At 44.8% G+C, this 21,550-nt stretch overlaps 1 protein-coding gene across 1 annotated transcript in view; it reads right to left on the bottom strand.

The window, feature by feature from the left end:
- The window catches only part of SMPDL3B (sphingomyelin phosphodiesterase acid like 3B), a 29,647-nt gene that overhangs the window by 1,566 nt on the left and 6,531 nt on the right, over nucleotides 1-21,550 (bottom strand). The window contains exons 2-7 of the mRNA XM_036743744.1: nucleotides 17,735-17,948; nucleotides 14,185-14,282; nucleotides 10,244-10,387; nucleotides 7,053-7,225; nucleotides 4,964-5,144; nucleotides 3,926-4,059 (exon numbers count right to left, since the gene is read on the bottom strand). Coding sequence (XP_036599639.1) covers nucleotides 3,926-4,059; nucleotides 4,964-5,144; nucleotides 7,053-7,225; nucleotides 10,244-10,387; nucleotides 14,185-14,282; nucleotides 17,735-17,948 — 944 coding nt within the window. The remainder of the gene's footprint in view (nucleotides 1-3,925; nucleotides 4,060-4,963; nucleotides 5,145-7,052; nucleotides 7,226-10,243; nucleotides 10,388-14,184; nucleotides 14,283-17,734; nucleotides 17,949-21,550) is intronic.

Genomic DNA, 21,550 nt, shown 5'->3' with positions numbered 1-21,550 from the left:
ACCTGGGGTCACCCAGCTGATGAAAACTCTCCTCAGTCTGGACCTTTCCTCCCTTCAGGGGTGCAGATCACACCCCAATTTGAGTGGCTTTTGTCCTCCCACCAGGTAACACCCTGGGTGGCCCAGCCCTCTAAGGACCAGCCAGGCGCAGTTCAGTTTACTACAGGGGCCCTAATGGGCTGCATGCCTCTCCTGCCTTCTCCCTTTCATGTGCCTCTATCTCCCATCAGAGTGGAGCAGAGACTGTCTTTCTTCTTTGTTCACCTTTGTTCCCCCAGCTCTCAGCACTGTACCGGGACACAGTGAGTACAGTCACCCAGGCTGCAGGCCCTGGAGTCCTCTCAGCTCCTCTCTTTTACCCCTCACCCCCTTATCCAATCAGTGGTAAAGTCCTGCCATTTCTATGTTCATCTTTCCTACAAATCTCTTCTCTCCTCTGCCCCCTGCCACCACCAGGTACGGGTCTCTCTTGCCTTCCCCCCTCCAAAAAGAAAAACAAAAAGAAACAATCATCTTACCAAGAACTGATAATCATTTTATATTAAATTCGAAACCCCAATAAGAACCAGAGCCTGAACTAATCAAACAGAAGAGTCTGGACCTAACAGCTTCTTTGTTCTCTGAGTAACTCAGAGAATGCCTCTTCTTGTGTCAAGGAGCCCAGATGAGGCTGACTTAGGTGTGTCTGCTCTCAAGTGTGCTGATAAGTAAGCAACATCCCCAACTACATTTTCTCCAATTAGTTTATTTCCTGCATTAGCCAGAACTAACAAGTGTGAGGTTTTCTGACACATATGACTCCTTAGGTTTCACGACTCATGTATCATATGATGTCTGTAGAAACAAAAGTTTAATCATTCCTTACATCACCTCGTGGCTAACCCCACTGAAGCCATACTCCACTTGGCTGTCAAACTGATCTTCCTAAAACACAGATCTGACCATGTCAATAAACTCCAGGGTCTCCCTATTTCTCCATGATCAAATAGAAGCCCTTTTATTGGCTCTTAAAGCCCTTCATAGCCCACCAGCCATAGCCATGTTCACAAATCTGGGGGGGATGGGAAGGAAGCATTTATTAAGTACCTACTAGACTCCAGGCACTGTGCTAAGCAGTTTATAAATAATCATATTCTTACAACATCCCTGAGAGGTTGGAGTTATTGTTATCCTCATTTTGGGGAAACTGAGGCAGGCAGAGGTTAATTGTCTTGCTCTGGGTCACACAGCTGGGCAGGGTCTGAGGCAGGTGTTAAAATCAGGTCTTCCTGACTCCAGCAATATAACCACTGTACTCGCAGCTGCCTCTGGAACCAAGAATGTCAGAGCTGGAAGGCACTTCAGAAGCCATCTAGTCCTCATTTTGTCGTGGAGGAAGGTGAAGCCAGAAGCAGAAAAGTCACTCACAATCAGACAGCTAATAAGTGGCACTTATTATTAGACCTCTCAATATCATTATTATTACTCAAACCCAGGCTTTTGGGCCCCAAGCCCAAGACTTGCTTTTCTTTCCACTTGTGGAAACATGTTAAAAAGCTGGCTCTTTGTTTCTTTAGAATTGTTAAGAAATTATTTCCATAATCTTCTGAGAAGCCCCTTGGAAAGGTGGGTGAGAAATGGGTGAGAAAAAAGCTTTTCTTAGGGAGATAGCTTAACCAGTCTACTGCCTCCCCACCCCTAGTGAATAGCCCTAGGAGAAACCAGTCTCCATTTTTATCTTTTTTCGTTTCCATTTTTAAATGACTAAGATATTTGATAAAAGAAAATCTGTGCTTTTGTTTACTTACAAGCTGCCGGTGGCTCAGTGCATAGAATGCTGGGTTTAGGGTCAGGAAAATTTGGGTTCAAATCCAGCCTCAGATACTTATCTATGTGACCCTGAGCAAGTCCCTTGTCTGCCTCCAACCTCTGTCTGCCTCAGTTTCCTCAGCTGTAAAATGGATGTAATAATAACCCCTATGACGCTGCAGAGTTGTTGTGAGAATCAAATGAGATAATATTTGTGAAATACTTCTCACAGTTCCTGGCATGCAGTTGTTTTTCAGTTGTGTCCCCATTGTGTCTCCGTGACCCCATTTGGAGTTTTCTTGGCAAAGATAGCAGAGTAGTTTGCCATTTCCTTCTCCAGCTCATTTTACAGATGAAGAAACTGAGGCAAACAGGATTGAGTGACTTGCCCAGGGTCACACAGCTAGGAAGTGTCTGAGGCTGGATTTAAACTCAAGTGTCTTCCTGTCTCCAGACCCAGAATGCTCAATCTGGGCCGAGAAGACCCTCAGGGCTTCAAGTCAAAACAGAAACAATTGCTGTTTACATTCCCTCAGCCAATCAGGGCCCAAACAATGACCATGAGAGGCCTGGGACCTACTGTTGACTAGGTAAAAGAGGCCATCCTCCCCCTCATTCCTTGTCTAGCCTTAATCACTGAATGGGCAGTGTCAAACTGAGACATCTTAAAAACCTTAGCTTTAAAAGGCCCAGGTCTCCCACTGCATCCAGGGCCATCTCCAGTCATCCTGATCTGTATCTGGCCACTGGACCCAGATGGCTCACTGGGAAAGAGTAAGACTCGAGGCTTTGCACAGCCCTGCCCTCACCTCAATCCAATTCACTTGCATATCTTGGCATCACCTCTCTGATGTCACAGTCCTCTTCGAGAACCAAGGACAAACAACAACCACCCAGAACACTAACCACTGAGCCACTAGCTTCCTCAAAGCTAAGAGGCACATCACCAAAACATTGGCCAAACACTGTGGATTAATTTGTTTTAGTTCAACAACTTGTGAACCCATCTGCTAAGACATTGTGGGAGAGGGGGAGCTGTGATTTGTGGGAGTGGAGAGTCAAGCCCTCCCAATACAGTCAATGAAGGCTGCTGTGCCCCTCCCCCAATTCTTCCTATCACTCGTGACCAGGGAGCCCTCCTCAAGGCACCTCCAGCCATGTTTGTCTAGTTACTACCTCAGCCCTTTGCCCTGCTTCCCAAAGGGGATCCCCAAAATCAAAGATGGATTGCCAACCTGCTGAGGCACCGTCAGTCCCTCCTAGGGGATGAGAAGGGCTGAGGGCCTGCACCAAAGTGATGGCTGTGTAAACAGATCAAAGTGGATGGATGACAGATGCTGTCCGTGGTGGTCAGAACAAGATTTTGTAACTCATTTGCTGTGTGGGGTCAAGAAGACAGCCAATTACCGGGACCCGCTAAGTCTTCCTCTACAACGTATGTGACATCCATCCCTGTCTCTTTGCTCATGTGACTATACCGTCCAAATTCAGGCCCTCATTATCTCTTTTCCTGGGCTATTGAAACAGCTTCTTAATTAGTCTCTTTCCTCCAGTCTCTCCTTTCTCCAACCCACCCTCAGAGCTGTCAAATCAAGCACAGGTCTGAACACACCTTTCCCCTGCCCCAAAGCCTCCAGGGACTGCCTCTAGAATAAAACACAAACTCCTCAGCTTGGGATTGAAAGCCCTTCACCACAGGCGCCGGCCTCCTTCCTAGATTCATTATACATCATCTTCCTGCAATCTATATTCCAGCCCAATCAACCTATTTGCTGCTCCCACAATGTGTTCTACCCCTGGCTTTCAGGCCTCAGCACAAGCTGTCTCCCTCCTCACCTCTGTCATTTGGAGTCCCAGGGTCAAGGTTCAGCTCCTTTGCCACCCTCTTTGGAAAGCCTTCCAATGCCCCCAGTCCTGAGGGTCCTCATTCCCCTCCTTCAGTGGTCTGAGATCTACTTCTCTGTTTACATGTTGCCTCCCCATGCTAGGAGGGCAGGGGCTGTTTCACAGCCAGTGTGCCCCACACACACACACACACACACACACACACACACACACACACACACACAGCAGGTGGTTAGCAAATGCTTATTGCATTGAATTAAATTAAGTTGGATGGGGCCATGTCTGTGTGTACCTGAAGTTGCAGGGTGTCTTGATCATAGTCCCAGACTCGGATCCCAGGATTATTGGCTCCGTTGTTCACCCCGGGAAGTGTTGTCTTCCAGGGACTCACCCCCGGAGCTAGGAACATGACGCTGATGGGACCACCTTTACAGAAGAAGGCAGAAGTGAAACCAGTTCAGATTTCTGACACTCACATTCAAGGACATCTAGAATCTAGCCCCACTCTGCTTCCTTTAAAAAAAAATCAGTTGATCAAAATCTGTTTTCTCTGCTACCCTTGTCTTCTAAGCGTATGTCATGGTGGTCCTCTCTATTTGCTCTAAATTACAGCCAACCCAAACTACTCACAACCCCCACCTGCCCCTTGGCTTCCATCACTCTCCATGATGATGTTACCCCTCTTCCTGTCTCCTCCTTCTTCATCCCTCAAAACATTCCTCAAACGCACCCCCCCCCCCATCTTCCCAGACAGCGATGACCCTTCTCCCTTTGTACTCCAGAGCAGTCTGCCTCCTACTTGGCATGTATTTCTGCAGATATTCTCCCCTACCTGACTGCGTCCTCCATGAAGGCAAGGCCTAAATCTTATCTGATCTGTGTATCTTCCCTATCACCCAGCATGGTGCTATACCAATGGTTTGTTGGTGTAATTTATGGAACTGAAATGTAGGAGGCTCCTAAGTCCTAAGGGCAACTTGGTTTTGCAGTGGATGGAGTGTCCAGCCCGGAGTCAGGAGAACCTGAGTTCAAATCTATCCTCATACACTTACTAGCTGTATGACCTTGGGCGAGTCACTTTACCCTGTTGCCTCAGTTTCCTCATCTGTAAAATGAGCTGGAGAAGGAAATGGTAAACTGCTCCAGTCTCTTTGCCAAGAAAACTCCAAATGGATCACAAAGAGTTGGGCATAACTGAAATGACTGAACAACAAGAGACCTGCAAGTGGCAGTTCCCTGGCCAAAGAAATCCCTGCAGTTTGGGAGGGAAGGCCACTTGGAAAAGGGAGAAGACATAGCTTGAAGCTACCCTGGAGGACAGGACACTTGCCTGTGTCATCATAAAACATCCGGAAGCTGTCCGTGTGGTGATGACCAAAAAACTGTCCAGCAATAACATGATGGTGCTTCCTGATGAGTTCCACGTAGCGCTGATTGAAGTGGGGCCGGAACCAGGCTTTGTTTCGGGTCTTCTCAAAGAAGCCGGGGGGTATGTGGCCAGCAATATACACCTGACAAAGGAAAGGGTTCCAGCTCTCCACGGTGCCAAAGGGGAAGTCTCAGAGAGATGCCTCTGTCCTTCCCGCATCCCCTCCATCTCTGCCTGCTGAAATCCTGGGCCTCCTGGAAGGCCACAAAGTGGGATGGGCCAGTAGGACCACTGGCTGGGAATCCTCTCCAGCTACGGTCCCTTCCAACTCTGAGACTCTGGGAAGGATGACGATAGCTTGGGGAGGCTCAGTGGAGCGCTAGAGAGAGCATTAGGCCTGGAATCAGGAAGACCTGAGTTTCAATCTGACCTCAGACACTCACCAGCTGTGTGACTCCTAACTGGTTTTCCTCAGCTGTGAAATGGGCTGTTAGTGCGTGGCATTTAGTAGGTACTCTATAATAGCTTATTTCCTACTCCTCCCCTTCAGGAAGCCCTCCCTGATTGTTCCAACCTAAAGACATCTCTTCCCTTTTTCTGAAATTGCCACTTAGTGGGTCTCATTATCTGTCTTATTATCTAGGCATTAAGAGGGCATCAAGACCAATATGAGTCACCACCATAACTTCCTCCTCCTTATCATGGCCATTCTTTACATATTACAAAATACTTTACACACATTATCTCATTTGAGCCTCCCCACAGCCCTTGGGAGGTAAATGCTATTATACTATCCCATTTTACAGATAAGGAAACCAAGGCTGTCCAGGGTCACAGAGTTTGCTAAGTGTCCGAGGCAGGATTTGAATTCAGGGCTTCCTAGTTCCAGTCTCTGCACTTTACCCACTGCACCACCTATTTGTCTAAAATGCCACGGTGGCTTAAAAAAAAAAATGAACGTAGACTTAGGTAGCATTAGGAAGAAGAAATTGTCCAGAATGAGGGAGGTTACTGGTTCCCTCGCCCTGTTGTTGCCCCAGCCCAACACCATCTGGAGGAAATGTGCTCAGTTCTAGGCACCACATTTTAGAAGGACAGGAAGAAGACATCGAGCCCATTTAGAGGAGGGGAACCAGGAGGATGAAGGGACTCCAAAGCAGGCCACGGAGAGATCCGCTGAAGAAGCTGGAGCTGCTTCATCTGGAGAAGAAAAAACTTGGGGGGAAAATAATAATCTTCAAGTAAAGAAGGGCCATTAGAAAGGAGAGAGATTTGACATGTAGAAAGAGAGAGACAGATATATATATATATATATATATATATATATATATATATATATATATATATATATATATATATATATGTATATACATGTACATGCATAAATAAAAATTCAATTAATACATCTACAAGCACTTATTAAGCATCTTCTATGTACCAGGCACTGTGCTAGGTGTTGGGGATCAGAATTAACATATGGAAAAAGGTTCCTAAGAATTGGGGTTGTCCATAAATGGAAGGAACCACCTTCAGTGGTGGCCTTCAAGTAGAAACTTGATGACCATGCATTGGGAATGACAGAGAATCCTCTTAAGGTATGGGTTGAAATTCTAACAATGATTAATCATTTATACAGCCCTTTGTAATTTACAAAGTGCTCTGACATGTGTTATCTTGTTTGAACCACCCAACAATCCTGCTGGGAGGTTGGTGCTATTATCATCCCCATTTTACAAATAAAGAAACTGAAGCTGAAAAAAATGAAATGACTTGACTGGAGGAAGGGAGGTATCACACAATTAGCAAGCGTCCAAGGCGGAAATCGAACTCAGGCCTTCCTGACTCCAAGCCCAGCACTCTGCCTGCTGCACCACCTGGCTACCTTGGTGGAATGATGCCTTACTTAGCTCGGCCTCTTCCCCAGGAGCACAGAGCCTTGCCTAGAGCAGGTACTCAGTAAAGGTTTATTGAATAAAAGAGAGGTCAGGAGGATGGGGAGAGGCCAGGGCTGCCGCCCTCAGAAGGAGGAGGAGGAAAGCCATTTACTTACCTTTTCCCCTTCTCTGGATGCATTGTTCAGCACATCATCCAGCCACCGAAACTGGCTCGCCGGGTCGTCCAGGTCGGCCGTCTGCTCGTTGCTGCTGTAGTATAGATTGGTGTTGAGAACCACGATGCGCCCGGCCTTGTTTGGACCTGGCAGCCTCTCCGTATAGAAGGCACCTGGGGTGACACATGCAGAGAGAGGGCTGAAAAGAAGGGGTATGTGTGCTCCTGATGACATGCGTGCCGAGGCCTATGCCACCCCCATCTTCTCCTTCAGCTCTAAGTGGAAGCAGAGCAGGACGCCTGGGGTTCAGGAGCCCTGACGCCTGGAGTCAGGAGAGCCGGGTCTGAGACCAGGCTCTGCCCTTAACTGTCTGGGTGACCCTAGGCCAGGCTCTTCCCTTCTGGCTGAGTTTCCTCCTCCAGAGTGATCTCTTGGGCCTTCCAGCGCCAACATTCTGACTCCCTAAAGAGCATGCCGGCTTGGTCACCTATGCTCTATCTTTCTTTGCCTTAGCCCTTCCCAGGGGCCACAGAACTTCTGTCCTTCTCACTTCCATTTCCTCCTGTATTCCCAGCAGCACCTCAGGTCTCTTTATTGCCACACTGTCACAGGGGACATCTTGTGTCACTTATTGATATTAACAGTCTTCTGGGTAAGTGACCTTCCACTGGGCTCCCTGGAAACCTTGCTAATCCAAGGTGTCACTGCTCCTGCTAGAGCCAAAGTGCTTCCTACCAAAGACGCCGCAACACTTTTCTGCCTGGGGATGAAGAAGAAGTCAGAAAAATCTCAACTTGAGCCTTTTCTCCCCAAAAAATCTGCTTTGGACTTGGAACTATGCCCAAAGGGCTAGAAAACTGTATATACCCTCTGATCCAGCAATACCACCACTAGGTCTGTATCCCGAAGAGATCATAAAAGTGGGAAAAGGACCCACACGTACAAAAATATTTATAGCAGCTCTTTTTGTGTTGGCAAAGAATTGGAAATTGGGGGGATGCCCATCAATTGGGGAATGGCTAAATATGTTGCAGTATATGAATGTAATGGAATACTATTGTGCTATAAGAAATGATGAGCAGGTGGATTTCAGAAAAACCTGGAAAGACTTATATGAACTGATGCTGAGTGAAGGGAGCAGAACCGGGAGAACACTATACACAGTAACGGCAACATTGCACGATGACCAACTCTGATAGACTTAGCTCTTCTCAGCAATGCAAGGATCTAAGACTCATGAGGAAAATGCTATCCACATCCAGAGAAAGAACTACAGAGTCTGAATGCAGATTGAAGTAAACTATTTGCTCTCTGTCTTTTTTTCTTTCTTGTGGTTTTCCCCTTTTGTTCTGACTCTTCTTTCACAACATGACTAATGTGGAAGTATGGTTATACATATATAGTCTATATCAGATTGCATGCCATCTTGGAGAGGGAGGAATGGGGGGGGGAAATTTGGAACTTAAAATCTTGTAAAAGTGAATGCTGAAAACTATCTTTGCATCTAATTGGAAAACATAAAATACTATTGAGTTGGGGTGGGGGGTGGGATCTGCTTTGGATCCAAGAAAATAGGCCTCAAATTAGGGAGCTAAACACATTTTCTAGCTTTTAAGTGGGGGGTAGGAGGACAAAGGGTAAATAAAAAAAGGACCTTGGGCTCTGATTCCCAGTATTCAGGTCTAGACTCAATGAACTTTATTATCAGTGAGGTTCTACAGAAGGGTCTCAAATAATCCTCTGGAAAGGCTCAAAACATATACTTGGCTGGGGTACTTCCTAGGCAATATACAGACAGGTAAAGGCTCTGATGATCAGTAAGCACGCTTCCCTCCCCTGGCCTGGCTTTCCCTCTCTTCTTCTTCCCCTCTTCATCTCTGCCTTCTGTGGGCAGAGCCCAAACCCAAACTAGAGGTGATGGGATGGCTGGGTGGCTGCTGCCTACAGAGATCTCATGCAACTTCCACTGCCGCTGCCTCTATAGTGGTACTGTCTGGGTTTGTTGTTTTGTTTCATTTTGTTTCAACTTATTTTCAAGTCATTATGATAGTAAAATATGTATGTACATGAACAGGAAGAAAGCATTTTTCTGAAATTTGGAATCAGACTACAACCCAAATATAAGGCTTGGGGAATCAGATTGATGGAATCTGAATAATGCTGTCCCCAGCCCCAGTATCCTAACTTCCTTATGGGCCCCACTGAACAGCCAGCATTAACCATCCTGATTAAACCACACAAATCTGTCTTTAACCACACCACAGGCCTCCAGACTCAATATAACCAGTGTCCCTAGCAAGCCATTGCCCTTAGATCCAGTTCACATATTTGAACAGGTGTGTCCTTTTACTCTACCGTAATTATACCATCCATTTGGCCGAAGACAGGACCACAATACCTAACTATCTATCTTGATAGATATCTATCTATCTATCTATCTAATACCTATCTATCTTGATAGTCAGGACCACAATAACTAGCCAATCAGAAAGCAGCAAGACCAGGATGTTTGACCACTGAACCATAGAACCCTCCCCCTATTACCTAATCCCTTAACAAATCCCTCTCCCCTTTTTAATATTCATGATTTCTGTTGTGTAATAGCATCATTACACTATAAAATTGCATGTCTTGTCTTTCTAAGTTGCTGGTTCCTTTTGGAACCTGTCCTGCTTCTGAGGGGAGTCAATCCTCAATAAATGCCTATACTTGGATGAGAGGTGGTCTGACTCTGAATTCTTTGAGACGGTGCCACCCCAACACACCATGAAACCTCAACAAGATGGCACCCTAGATATGTCCACCTCTGCTTTAGGCAGGCCCACATTTTCAGTACTGTCTTCAGTCTGACTCTTTCTGGTACTGTTGCCTGTGGCTCTTGAGCTCTGAAGTTGGTGAGTTTGATGCTAGTGAGGCCAGGGTTATAGGCACAATTCCCACATGGGCTAGGAAACTAAAGAAAGTATGCTTCCTTCTGTTCCATGGTCCCAGACTGCATTCCCGGCCCCACCCTGCCATCTCTGTAATTCAGAAGGTGGCCTGAGTGAGAGGCTACAGAGAGGTCACACAGCCTATCCCAGATACAGGGAAAACCAACTCAAGGTACACATGGGTCCGACCAAAGCTCCATCAGGTGCACCACTTTTACATATGATATTGCCCAAGTATTATTTTTTCCTACCATTAGGTACCTTCTTTGAATAGGGAGATTGATTCATTATTGAGCCACGGCCTCCACAGTTCTGCTACTTGGTTGTATATATTGTTGCTTCCAGCTGGAAACTGGTGTTTGGGATGGAAATCATGATTTCCCATAGCAGCGTACACTTTAGTTTCTAGAGAGAAAATACAAAGTGAAAATTGAGAACATTCTTAAATTTTATTCTTAAAATTATCTTCACTAAAGAGGAAAAGAGATAATGTGGATGACTGAACTATAGATGTAATCAAAAAACCCTCATTTTATCAATCTGTTTCAGCTCTTCCCCTCTGCCTCCCACCCCGCCCCGCCCCCAGCTGAACCACTGCAAAGTGACTGAGGAAGGACAGCAGAGGCTGGTTTGGGTTTTATCAGAATCATGGTCCCTCCCCTTGTCTGCGTTCTACTTGAATAATAATAGTAGTAATAAAAAAACTCTCATTTATAGCACTTTATTTATTTAGATGGCAAACTCTGAGTTTGCAAAGCATTTCTACCGTTATTGGTTTGTTTTTATTTTTGTTAGTACAGAATAGAAATGCTGATGATTTTTGAGGATTTATTTTGCATCCAGCTACCTTGCTGAAGCTAAGTGTTTCAGTTTTGATGCTTATTCTTCGGAGTTTTGTAAATATACTATTATGTTACCTTCAAATAGAGACCATTTTATACATGATCATTTAAAAGGGGGGTGGGGCACTAAGAACTAAAGTAAGTAACTCAGGCTTCCCAGAGGAGGCAGCACTTGGGCTGAGCCTTCAGGGATGCCAGGGATTCTAAAAGACAGCGAGCAGTGGGGGAGGAAGGGGAGGAGGGGGAAGAGGGGAGGAGCTGAAAGATGGAATGCCACATACAGGGAAGAGAAGGTAGGCCAGTTTGGTTGGAACAAAAAAGTGTATGAAGGCTGGAGAAGGAATGCCAAGCAATTAAGTCTAGCTGGAACATCAAAGTTATTATCCTGTAATAGGAGAAGGTTCTCATTGACCTCTAGGAATGAGCAATATAAATAATAGGAAAAGACAGGGTAGCTAGGTGGCACAATGGATTGAGCACTGGCCCTGGATTCAGGAGGACCTGAGTTGAAATTCAGCCTCAGACACTTACTAGCTGTGTGATTCTGGGCAAGTCACCTAACCTTGATTACCTCAAAAAAAAAAAAAGAGACAAGTCAGAAGACCCAGCGTTCTGGTCATAGTTTCAACATTTGCTCAGCCTGAAAGAGCTACAAACAGTTGGTATCTTTGTTCCCCATTTCTGATATCCAGAAATGTTCTGAACTCCTCAAAAACAAGACAGTAGATGTAGGGTTCTAATCAGAGGGGAGTTTATTAACAAGAACTCAAAGCTTTACTATGAGCTCAAGGAAATCTTGTACCTCCCATTTCCCACCTCCTTGGGTAAAGAAATGGGAAAACTGAGGGAAGAACAGAATGTGTAACCTTTAATCATTTGGACAGATGAAGAGGGGAGGCAGTGACCAATGGGAATTGAACAGAAGGTTTGAACCCTTAACCATAACAGCTGTGATTTATACACACACACACACACACACACACACACACACACATACATATACAGAGAGAGGCATATATAAGTAAACACACAAAATATATATATATATATATACGTGCACATATATGTATATATGTGTGTGTGTATGTACACACATTTGCATATGTACGTGTTGTTTCTCACTTGGTAATCTCATCAGAATCTGATGAGATGGGTTAAATTATCGCTATGGAGATGATTCCTGCATCCATTTATCTAGCCTAGGATGTTTTCCCTTTTGGCTTTCTACGTCCAATGTCTAGCAGAAGGCCTGGCACACAGTAGCTGCTTAATAAATATTTGATAATTGAATGATTGATGGATCGATCAATGAAAAAAGAGAAGAGAAGGGGCCTTGACCACAGCGGGGTATATCCCACAGCAGGGTATATCAATAGACCACACTGTCCATCAGCAAGGAGGCTTTCTGAACTTGTCACATCACATGCCGATCTCAAATGACCAGCTAGAGTTGACCTCTCATGCTGCAGGTGCTCCAGAAACCCTGGTGTCATGTTGGGTCTTCCTTTTCAAGATATGTATGGCTCACCTATCTTTTCCCAACTACACCACAAGTATCTCGTGGAAGCTGTGACATCATGCTGACCTTTGCCTCATTATACAGCAATTCAATCCCAGTCCTCTTCTCTGATTTCCCAGCCCATGCAGAAGCTGTTCCAAACATTTTCTCCTCTCTTCCTACTGTCCATACCGCTCCCTCCCCAAATCTTCTCTGCTGAGGACCTCACCTCACACTTCAACAAAAAAGGACCATTAGAAAACTCCCTCATCTCTCCTCCTCCTCATCCCACATCTCTCCAATGTCATCTCCCACTCTGGCCCTCTTCACACCAGTTCCTGATGGTAAAGTGGTCCTTCTTTCCTCCAGGCCAACTTTTCCACATGCACCTTGAACCCTGTTCCCTCCTGTCTGCTCCATCATCATCCTCACTCTCTTTCTAATCTTCAGTCTCTCCCTAACTGCTGGCTCCTTGCCTCCTGCCTTCCAAAACATCCAAGCGTCCCCTGCTAACAAAACAAAAATAAACCTCTCACCCTGCCTTCTCAACCAAACTCCTTGGGGAATGCATCTAAACCAGTTGGTGGCACAATGGATAGCACTGGGCCTGGAGTCAAGAGTTCAAATCCAACCTCAAGCTCTTGTTAGTTGTGTGATCCTGGGCTAGTCACTTAAAAGTCTATATGCCTCAGTTTCCTCAGCTGTAAAATGGAGATAATATCAACACCTGCCTCACAGAGCTGTTATGAGAATCAAATGGGGTAACATTTGTAAAGCATCTGGCACATAGATAAATGCTTACTTCTTTCTCTTCCATTTCTCTTCTCTCTCTCTCTCTCTCTCTCTCTCTCGCTCTCTCTCTCCCTCGCCCTCTCTCTTCCTCTCTCCCCTCTCTCTTCCTCTGTCTCTCTTTCTCTCTCTGTGTCTCTCGCCTCTCTGTCTCTCTTTCTCTTCTCTGTCTCTCTCTTCCTCTCTCTCTCTTTCTCTCCCTCTCTCTCTTTCTCTCTATCCCCCCTCTCTTCCTCTCTCTCTCTTTCTTTCTCTCTTTCTCTCTCTCCTCCCTCTCTCTTCCTCTCTCTCTGTGTCTCTCTCTTCCTCTCCTCTCTCTCTCTTTCTCTCTCTCTTTCTTTCTCTCTGTCTCTCTTTCTCCTCTCTGTCTCTCTCTCTTTCCTCTCTCTGTCTTTCTCTGTCTCTCTCTGTCTCTGTTTTTCTCTGTGTCTCTCTCTCTCTCCAGTCTGAGCTGCTAGTGCCATCCCTTCTTCAATTACTCTCCCTTTAGCCTACATGTATTTTTTGTGTTATCCTTTATATAGTAGCTTGTCTCTCCCATAAATTATTTGAGGGCTGGGACTATTCCACTTTTGTCTTTGTATTTATAACACTTGGCACAGTGTCTGACACAGAGTAGGCGCTTAATAAATGCTTGTTGATTGATTGTTGGAAAGAACCGTTCATCTAACTCTTGTATCCCACAGAGGCCCAGACCTTCCATTAACTCCTTCTTCCCATGCCTCCTCGTGGCACAGAGGAGACTGGTCTTGAAGGCTATTCCAATAATGCAGAAGCTTTAACAACTCATGCTAAGGCAGCCCTGGGGACATGCTGGGGACAAAAAGTGTACCTGAGGTCTACAGACCAGTTCTAGCAGAAGACTGGCTGCCAGCAAGGATAATCTTATTTTATTTTGTTTTTTGCCATAGCAAATCATGAAAATGGCCTGCTAAGGTATGGGATGGGTGTATGTTTATGGGAGGAAGAGGTGCCCACCCTAATGAAATCACAGGTCTGAAAACATACAGCAGGCCACATTAAAACGAAGCCTGTGCTCAATAAGAAGTCTTCATTAATTGATTGAATGGTACCTGGGAATACTGATCGAATGAGCTCTGTCAAACGTCTCACTATGTTCAACACGGCTTCTTCTCCCAGCTTCTCGTCAGGGACGTGGGGCGTATCATCACTGCAAAGTCACACCGAGGCAGAATGTTAAGACCAGGGAGACAGAGGATGAGGAGCCTGAGATAACAAACTGTGTAGCCTGTTATGGTGCAGATACTATGGTGGAGGCAAGACTAATGTATACCCAACTACAGTCCATTGATTCGGAGGAGAAAACACCAGGGCCATACCAGTCTTATCCTCCAGAATCCCAGGAATCTGGCCTCAACTCAGGACTCTGGTTGAGAGCTGAGGCATCCAAACATGGCTCAGGAATGTTAAAGTTGCCTCAGAAATTCCCATGGCCCCTCTCTCCCTCCTCCTCTATCCTGGACACCACCACCACCACCCCATCCAAAGAATGCCAATTATGTGCCAAGTACCATGCTAAGGACTTGGAACACAAAGAAAGGCAAAAACAATCCCTGCCTATAATCTAATGAGGAGGTCACAGTCTAAGGAACATCAAATTCCAGAGCTTTAGATGTACTGGAGAGTATGCCTCGGACACGTGGGTATTTTTGGCTTGGTTTTTATTTTTTTCCATGATACCATTTTGATTCAACACCCTGAAACTAACCTAATTTCTCAGGTCCCTCTCTGAATTGCTGGGTATTCCTGGCAAACTAGGAGATGTCCCATCTATCTGAACACACACCTTCAAGACTATACCGGCATCAGATAAGATGAGGCAGTCCCCTGCCTAGACATGCAATAAGACAAAATCAAAGGACAACACTTGATTACCAGGATACAAGAATCCATGACAATTTCTTTATTCCTTGGAGGACCCAAAATTCCAAAGGCATATGTAAAACAAGATCTTCTCTACTTTCTAAGGTCTGATTCTCTTGTCAGAAAAAATCACCCAGGTCCAGTGGAAGCCTGGAGGGAGAGTGCAGGTCAGGAGCCCTGGGGTCTAGACTTGGCTCATTGTATAAGCTGGCTTCAGTTTCTGAATGAAGGGTTTGAGACAGATTGTCTCTGGGGGTCCTGACCAACTTCAAAACTAAAATATCTCCCACAGAATCATAGAACAAGACTTCTGGCAGTAATCTGATGAAACTTACGGACCTCTTCTTAGAATAAGGCTTTTAAATGCATGAAATTATCATGAGAGTTTTAAAATTCTGTTTCCATGTGGCTCTGGCATGACCACTTTATTTGTATGGAAAATTACATAGCCAACTGAGGCTTTCTTTGTAGTATAGAATTTAACTGAAACTTCCAACTCACGATGATTTACTGGTTAGAGGCAAAAGAATCCTGGCTCTATTTTAAGATAATCATTTGCTAAACTGACTCCTATACCAACTTGTTGATGTAATTTTTCCCTTTCTGTTCCCTTTGACATGTAAACCTCCTTCCTTCCCATCTGATGTAACTGGAAACTATATAAGCCTTAGGAAAACTTTTGTCTATTGCCAGAGGTAATTTAGGAACTCTACGGCTATGCTGAATGCACACACACACACGCATGTGTATATATGTATATGTACATGTAATATGTATAAAGACCGGTTCTTAAAATGTCTCTGGGTGTTGCTAAGTGTGACAGGCAACAGTACCTATCAATGAATCCTTGGATATTTCCATAACAAAATAAAACACATAGGAAACCAATTATTTTGAAATATGGCTGTCAAAATATTTTTTGGAAAAAAATCAAGTATACAGGTACCAGGTTAAGAACCCCTGGTTAGAGACAGAAACACTAGATCTGTGGTCAAAAAACATGGATTTGAATTCTGACTCTGTGTGACCCTGGGCAAATCATTTAATTGATCTGTCTGTTTCTTCCTCTGTGAAATAAGGGGGTGGCGTGTGGACTAGGTGAGCTCAAAAGTCTCTTCTTGCTTTAAATCCTATGATTTCTCAGAGGGCTTGCAGATTTTCCAGAATGATCATTTCTCTATAAGAGATTCAAGAATTTTTTCAGAAGAATCACACACCTCAGTGTAGCCTAGTTAGTTAAGCAGGACCCTGTAGGGACAGCCAGCGAAGACTGGAGTATGAGACCTCTCTGCCCATGGGCAAGTTCTGGTTGGGCAATAAAACCTTATTTTTTTCATCGCAGAAAAGGCCTGTCTTCACCCAGCACCTTTCCGAAGGCATCCCATTTTAGGCAATTCCACTCTGCTTGCCCATCCATGTCTACCTTTCAATTACATCTGAGGGCTAACCCTCATCACTGCCACAAGCATAGATGGAGCTATTTGTGCAGTTTGATTCCATCCTCCCAGCGGACTATAAGCCTTCTGGCTGGGCCTGGAGTCAAGAAGACCTGATTTCAAATCCAGCCACAGATAGTCACTGCCTGTGTGACATTGAGAAAGTCACTTAACCTCTGTCTGTTTCAGTTTCCTCATTTATACAGTGGAGATGATAATAACACCTACCTTCCAGGGTTGTTGTAAGGACTGAATGAGGTCAGATTGGTGAAGTGTTTGGCACAGTGCCTGGCACAAGATCTTTCCTTTTCCTTTTATCCTTCCTCCCTCTCTCCCTTCCTCCCTCTCTCCCTCCCTTCTTTCCTTCCTTCTATTCCTCCCTCTTTCCCTTCCTTCCTTTCTCCCTTCCTCCCTCTCTCCCTCCCTTCTTTCCTTCCTTCCTTCCTCCCTTCCTTCCTCCCTTCTTTCCTTCCTCCCTCCCTTCCTTCCTCCCTTCTTTCCTTCCTCCCTTCCTTCCTTCCTTCTCTCCTATATATTATTCATTTCTGTATGTAAATGTAGGTCCTATAGCTTTCTGTGCTGCGATCGCTACGACATTACTACTTTATTTTCTCCAAAGCTAAATGCAGTCCTGTGGACACAGTAAGTGCTTTAAAAATGGCCTGTTGAATCCCGGCAAGAACAGCAGCATTCCAAACCTTCCTAACCTAGGCCCCTCTCACCTTTCCATTCTTCTTACACCTTAGTTCTCTACAATTACTCTTCAGTCCAGTGACACTGGCCTCCTGGCTGTCCCTTAAACGAGACCCTCCATCTCTCAGCTCCTGGCGTTTTCTCTGATTGTGCCCCATGTGAATGCCCTCCCTCCTCTGCTCTGACTACTGACCTCCCTGGCTTCCTTTACGTCTCAGCTAAAATCCCACTTCCTACAGAAAGCCTTCTGAATTCCAGTGTCCTCCCTCTGTGAATTATTTCCTATTGATCCTGCATACAGACGACTTTGGATCTATTTGTTTTCATGTTGTCTCCCCCATTAGATTGTAAACTCCTTGAGGGCAAGACTTTCTTTGGCCTCTTTTTTATATCCCTAGCGCTCAGTACAGTCCCTGGAACATAGGAGGTGGTTAATAAATGTTTCTTGATTGGGAGGTACTTATTGAGTGCCGCATTGGATCGAAGCTGAGAGTCATTGAGGCTGTTATACGAGACAGGCACAAGAAGACATAACACACTGTGGCTGTGTGGCCAAGACCCCAGACTAAGATGGTGAATTCAGCATTTCTGTTAGGGAAGAGGTTCTCACCCAGTCCAGAGAATGAAGTCCGGGCTGGGCAAGATCGCCTTCATGGCATGGATGGAAGAGTTGATGAGGATCCAGGGAGCGTCACAAAGATAATCCCCCCACACCCCTGCGTTGGACACGGGCTGGGAACCTGCTGACGGACACACTTGGAGCGGATCATTAGAGGCGTTATACTCTGGATCAAGGTGCAGGTCTGAGATGTGCCAGAATTGACCTGTGGAAGAGAAAATCAATCTGTAATGGTCCGTCCTCCTCCTTTGCCCGAGTGTGAGTGAATCCATGAATGAATGAATGCTTGTGCATGAATGAATGAATGCTTGTGCATGAATGGGTCTCTGTCTGTGTGCACGTGCGCGCTGGGGTTAATGTAGCCCTCACATGCAGACAGTTATCACTTGATGTAAATTCACGGTACACAAATTCAACTTATGTAAAGAATTCTCCATTCCAAGAAAACACCTAAGTTAACTTTACTGTACAGTACTGTGTTCTCTCTCTGCCCCTGCCTCTCCACTAGGCACTCTCCAGCCTCCCCCTCCCCACCCCCACCTCTTAAAAAAAAACCCTTCCAAGTAAAAGCAGAAGAACTCTGCAGCAGGATGGGGGCTTGGCTTGAGACCTCCCACTGAGAGAGACCTTTGCTTTGCTCTGCCCCTCCCCCAACCCCCAGATGTTTGTCTTCCTCCATCTGTCCTTGGTCCCCACATCCCCTTGAACCATGTATCAGCCCTTTGTCTCCATGAATGTTGCCCTCTTCCTGCCTCCCTCCCTCTCTTCCCTCTGTCTGGGAGCAAATTCTCATTACGTAAACATCATTTTACTAGAGGTCTCCTGACCTGTCCACTTACATAAAGGGAGAATTGTCTGTATTATCAGAAAGCTACATAAAGGTTTGACTGCTGAAAGCTGATTGTTAAATTTTCAGCGTAAGTTACACCTTGGAAATCAGTAAACATACAAATCAGGCATTTATTCATTGTTTTGTTGGTTGTCTGGACTTGAGAAAATCATGGAGAAAAATGTTAGTAATGCCAATTAAATTTAAAAGGTTGTTGTGTAATTTTTTTTGGAGAGCCGGTTGTTAAATATTTATTAGCACTTTACAAATATCTTATTTAATCCTCTCAACAATTCTGTGAGGTAGGTGCTATTATTATCCTCATTTTACACATAAGAAAACTGAGGCAGATAGAGGTTAAGTTACTTGCCCAGTAATTCATACATATAGCTCATACATATCTGAGGATGAATTTGAACTCAGGCCTTCAAGATTCTAGGTCTAGCATTCTATCTATTGTGCTACCTAGCTGCCTCTCAAAAGTAAACACATGGGTGGGGACTCATGAGCTATGATTTTCGAGTGAAAATGGACCCATAAAGTACTTTGAACTTGGTATAGCTACTCTAGGACTCCCCGTATGTTGGTGTGAAAGGTACGCCTCACATGCTACATAAACACTATACCCGTTTTTACATAGTTCATTTAACCCTTGAATCAATGAGAAAATATTTATTGTGTTTACTTTGCCTCGTGCACTGTGTTAAGTGCTGGGGCTTCAAATACAAAAGAGAAACAGCTTTTGTTCTTTGGGGGTTTATATCCTAACAGTAGGAGACAATGCACCTAGGTGGCCAGAGGTGGGTGTTGTGGTCTGGGAAGTCACAGGGATGGTGAGTGGGGCTGTAGGGCAGGCTGACGATAATGCTCTTTCCAGAAGCAATAGTAACGTTGATTTGCTTACTATACTCAGAGTAAGAGGTGGCAAGGGGATGTGTATGCCTGCCACAGGGCAGATGACGTAGCTCGGGTCAGGCAGAGTTGGCCATCTGGAACCCGTTAGATATGATGGGCTGGGTGAGTTTGTGCTCTGACATTTCAACCAAGACTGTACAACCTCAGAGCAGAAATTCCAAAGCTGAGTGGCTGAGGAGATTTGGTCTCTGGAGGTCCTGGCAGGGGGATGAGGTACATAGGGGATAGTCTCTGCCACCGCTGTCCAAAATACGGCCTGTGGGCTGCATGCGGCCCACAGTGCCATTTTATGCGGCCCGCCTGTGGATTTCAATTTTCATGAGCGAAAAAATAAAATAATAATTTGCATGGTATGTGTATTAGATTTTTAACTTCCATCACTAATAAATAATCTCATTAATGTTAATTTTCTTTGGTGTTTTTAAGCAGTATTACAGACAGAACATATCGCATGGAATTTTTAATTGATCTGTGGGTTGTGTTCCGTCTGTACGATGCAGACTAGTCAGTATGCACCTACCTTTATGCTGTTGTGTTGTCGCTTTGTTGTTTTGTGTTTGCTTCCGTGCTTTGAGCCTTCATCTGTTGTATTGATGACACGTGTTCCCCCACTTTCTATTAGTGTACTGTGTTTTTTATTCTGGGTACGGCCCTCGAATAATTATTTTATTTTAATGAGGCCCTAAGGTTGGACAGCCCTGGTGTATGCCAATGCATGGAGGTTGGGTGTAGAATGTTATAAACGGGAAACACCAAATAGGCAAGTTTGGGTGGAATATGAAGCAGGTAGGGAAGAATAAAGTGAAATCAATCAGCCAACAAGCATTTACTAAGCATTTACTTTGAGCCAGTCAGTGTGCAAAGCTATGGTGATACAAAGTAAACACAAGAATAATCCTCATCCCAAGTTTTCTAAATCTGTAAGTATAAGATAAATACAAAGTAATGGAATGTAGTCTTAGAAAGGGTCCATAAGGCTCCTCCTAGTTTATTATCTGTGGTATCACTGCAAGAGAACTAAACTTTGAATCAGAGTTACGTGGGTTTGAATCCCAGATCTGGCATTTATTGCAAATTAATTAATCTCTCTTGGGCTCAATCTCTTTATCTGTAAAATGAAGGTGGGAGAAGGGGCTTAACTTAGGATCCTATGAACGTGAGGATTTCCAAGGTTCCTGACAGCTCTAAATTCTGTGATCCTATGATCCTTGGTATGGGCAGGTAGGTGGCTCAGTGGATAGAGCACTGGCCTTGGAGTCAGGAAGACCTAAATTCAAATACTAGCTGTGTGACCCTGGGCAAGCCACTTAACCCCGTCTGCCCGGGTTTCCTCATCTACAACATGAGCTGGAGAAGGAAACTGCAAACCACTTCAGTATCTGCCAAGAAAACCTCAAATGGGGGTCGGACACAACTGAAAAACAACTTAACAATAACAAAAAATGACCGTTGGATGTGTGAAGTGAGGGTTTCTTTGAGGAGGGATAAGAAGAAACATGAACATATTTGTAGGCAATAGCAAAATAGACAGTAGTCATGAAGAGATTGAAGATAAGTGAGAGATGATGACGATGATGATGATGATAGCCAGCCTATTATGTCGCTAGGCACTATGCTAAATGCTTTACAAATATAATCTCATTTTATCCTCATAACAGCCCTAAAAAATAAGAGAGTGGAATGACAGAGGGGGCAATGAGCTGGAAGACACAGGATAGAGTGAGATCGTTTTGTGCAACTATACCCTCTCTCATCCTCTGCAGATGACTCCCAAGTCTATATATATCAAGCGGCTGTCTCTCTGTCTCTCTGTCTCCCTCCCCCCGCCCCAGTCACAGTAGGTTGCTTCCACTGACACCTAAGCTGGAAGGTCTACCCAATCTCTTCTTCTTGAAAATCTCTCAGCTCAGGGGGATTTGCATAACTCAGTCATTGTGTTCTTGACTAGATCAGCAATTCTCCTTCTGTCTATGTGGATTATCTTTATCAATATTTGCCATATTAGAAATTAAAACAAAATTTACAGACATTTAATTCATTAAAATAACAGCAAATCCATTACT

This window comes from Trichosurus vulpecula, chromosome 2 (assembly GCF_011100635.1).
Source record: "Trichosurus vulpecula isolate mTriVul1 chromosome 2, mTriVul1.pri, whole genome shotgun sequence".
In the NCBI taxonomy this organism is placed as follows: domain Eukaryota; kingdom Metazoa; phylum Chordata; class Mammalia; order Diprotodontia; family Phalangeridae; genus Trichosurus; species Trichosurus vulpecula.
This window is presented reverse-complemented; position numbering and strand designations above follow the sequence as displayed.